Source organism: Limulus polyphemus, unplaced genomic scaffold (genome assembly GCF_000517525.1).
Source record: "Limulus polyphemus unplaced genomic scaffold, Limulus_polyphemus-2.1.2 Scaffold8319, whole genome shotgun sequence".
Lineage (NCBI taxonomy): Eukaryota > Metazoa > Arthropoda > Merostomata > Xiphosura > Limulidae > Limulus > Limulus polyphemus.
Genome location: NW_013673929.1, coordinates 29,406 through 31,915, shown reverse-complemented (window position 1 = coordinate 31,915; position 2,510 = coordinate 29,406). Strand labels below are relative to the sequence as shown.

The 2,510-nt window shown below is 33.4% G+C and overlaps 1 protein-coding gene across 1 annotated transcript in view; it reads left to right on the top strand.

Moving 5' to 3' along the window:
- Nucleotides 1-612: 612 nt before the first annotated feature.
- LOC106475266 (orcokinin peptides type B-like) overlaps nucleotides 613-2,510 on the top strand; it is a 28,780-nt gene continuing 26,882 nt past the window's right edge. Inside the window, exon 1 of the mRNA XM_013935964.2 lies at nucleotides 613-728. Within this exon, the coding sequence (XP_013791418.2) occupies nucleotides 660-728 (69 nt within the window). The 5' untranslated portion in view covers nucleotides 613-659. The remainder of the gene's footprint in view (nucleotides 729-2,510) is intronic.

Sequence of the window (2,510 nt, the reverse complement as noted above, 5' to 3'; positions counted from 1 at the left end):
CAAACAAACAAGTATGAAGGATGGTAAACCAGAACCGGATGTAGGAAATATGTTAAAATGAATAATTATGCACTAAGTGGCTATATGACATGTGCAGTGTTTTTTTACTCAACAAATTGAATATATTCTATATAGAATTTGAAAAATTCTATTAATATATTCGTTCGATTTAACACTTGTCGCTGAGATATACCGGTTTCAGGGAATTCTACACTCTTCAGTAAGAAGCACGACTCGGTTACAACTGGTGTGTTGAATAATAAATTAGGTTTTATTTTGAAGAAATTACATGTTAAAAGCAACGAAGTAGGTCCTCAATAAACGTTGCCACGCAAACAGTTATCTGCTTATGACATAAAAAAATCGATCATAGCACGGAGCGTAATACTATTTGATCATGTAAAGAGAAAAAAAATCAAATCAGTTTTTGATTTGATAATTTCTTTATTATTTTTGCTCTATTTTCACGAATCGTGGGCGGAGGTTGTCAGCGCCTGCTGTAAAGATTTCTTAACAGGTATAATCAAGAAACATCTGATTGGCTGTTTGTCCGCCTACGAAGGCGTGGTTTGTGCTCTTAAAAACCCTCGACTGACTCGAACTTTCGATAAGTTATAAAACGACAGGTAAGGAATAGAAGTAACTAGCGTCTCTGAGCTATGTATCTCCACAGCTGCACCTTGCTGTTCCTCACTGGTGTCGTATTGTACCTAGGCTCAGCAGAGCAGGTAAATGTCCTTTTTTTTGGTCTTAAAAGTTAGAATTATACGATATTTTTATTGTTATTTCAAATATAGTAAAGCTCCCTAAAAACAAAGCCTCTCCAGGTTTTTGGGATGTAATTTTTTACCGTTCACTTAGAGAACAATTATTCGTTTCAGAAGACAGAAACACTCTTAAAATAATTCTGTTTTCAGTTGGTGACTCAATGTGTCACTGTCTTTTTATGGTTTCTGTTTTCAGTTGGTGACTCAATGTGTCACTGTCTTTTATGGTTTCTGTTTCAGTTGGTGACTCAATGTGTCACTGTCTTTTTAAGGTTTCTGTTTTCAGTTGGTGACTCAATGTGTCACTGTCTTTTTATGGTTTCTGTTTTCAGTTGGTAACTCAATGTGTCACTGTCTTTTTATGGTTTCTGTTTTCAGTTGGTGACTCAATGTGTCACTGTCTTTTTATGGTTTCTGTTTTAGAGTTGCTTTCGTAAGAATAAAAATATAGAGGAACAAACTGATTCTCATTTTATTTTTCATAATTTCGTTTAACTTTAAACTTACAAAACTGCTCGTATTTGTCTTTCTATAATTAACCAGATAACGTTATGATGATTTTTGTTGACAATGTCTGTTTGAAAAACAGACGCACATAATCGATTAAAAAAAACCTCAACTTTTTTCAAGAGATTATCGTGTTTAAGTAGAAATGAAAAACATCATGAAATAAAAAGTTATTTCTTTTATGTGTGAACTCGGACTAATTGTCTTTATTCTGATTTTCAACTTTCCTGCGCCATGTTTTAACGCTTAGAACAAAACCAGAACTCCAATATATAATACTCAGCTTAACGAAGCCTGAAACAACGTTTTTTTCTTTAACTTTCTTGTCAGAATACAGCTGACGTAATTTCGTTTTCGGTAGGTTAGAATTTTAACCGCCTATCTACATCTTAACCAATTACCTGCCGCGTAGCAAAACGGTCTCGTGACGAGATTTGTCTGAAAGAAAAACAACGACAAAAATACTATTAATTGCGTTTAACACTAGCGATATTTAACTTCTCTCAGATATGTAAATATCAGTAATATCGTTAACAAAATTGGAAATGTTTCACAAAATAATAATGTCCCCAAAGTTCGTGACTAACCTGAAACATACAAACCAACCTTAAAGGCCGTATATCAGATGTGTGAGATTACGAGTTACGTGATTGGTACAATATTATAGTGACGTTTAGTCGCAGATATTGTTTCGAATCTACTGATAAGCGCTATGTTGGATATGTCAATATTAAAATCCGTTTGGTTCAGGTTAGTTCTCGGTTTTATGTAAGCCAACTTTACAGGCTATTTATAAAAGAGAAGTTATTTTGCTGAGGAAACCAACTTTTTTTTTGTCTCAGAAAAATCCTTGTTTCGAAAAGGAGACCAATCTTCTTTAATAAGCCTTTCCTCTAAAGGAACTTCTTCCTTAGCAAAATAAACCAGCTTTAGTATTGTTGTCTTATGAAAGTTGTTGCTTTGTTGAAGAATCCAACCAGCTTTAGTATTGTTGTCTTATGAAAGTTGTTGCTTTGTTGAAGAATCCAACCAGCTTTAGTATTGTTGTCTTATGAAAGTTGTTGCTTTGTTGAAGAATACAACCAACTTTAGTATTTTTGTCTTATGAAAGTTGTTGCTTTGTTGAAGAATCCAACCAACTTTAGTATTTTTGTCTTATGAAAGTTGTTGCTTTATTGAAGAATCCAACCAACTTTAGTATTTTTGTCTTATGAAAGTTGTTGCTTTATTGAAGAA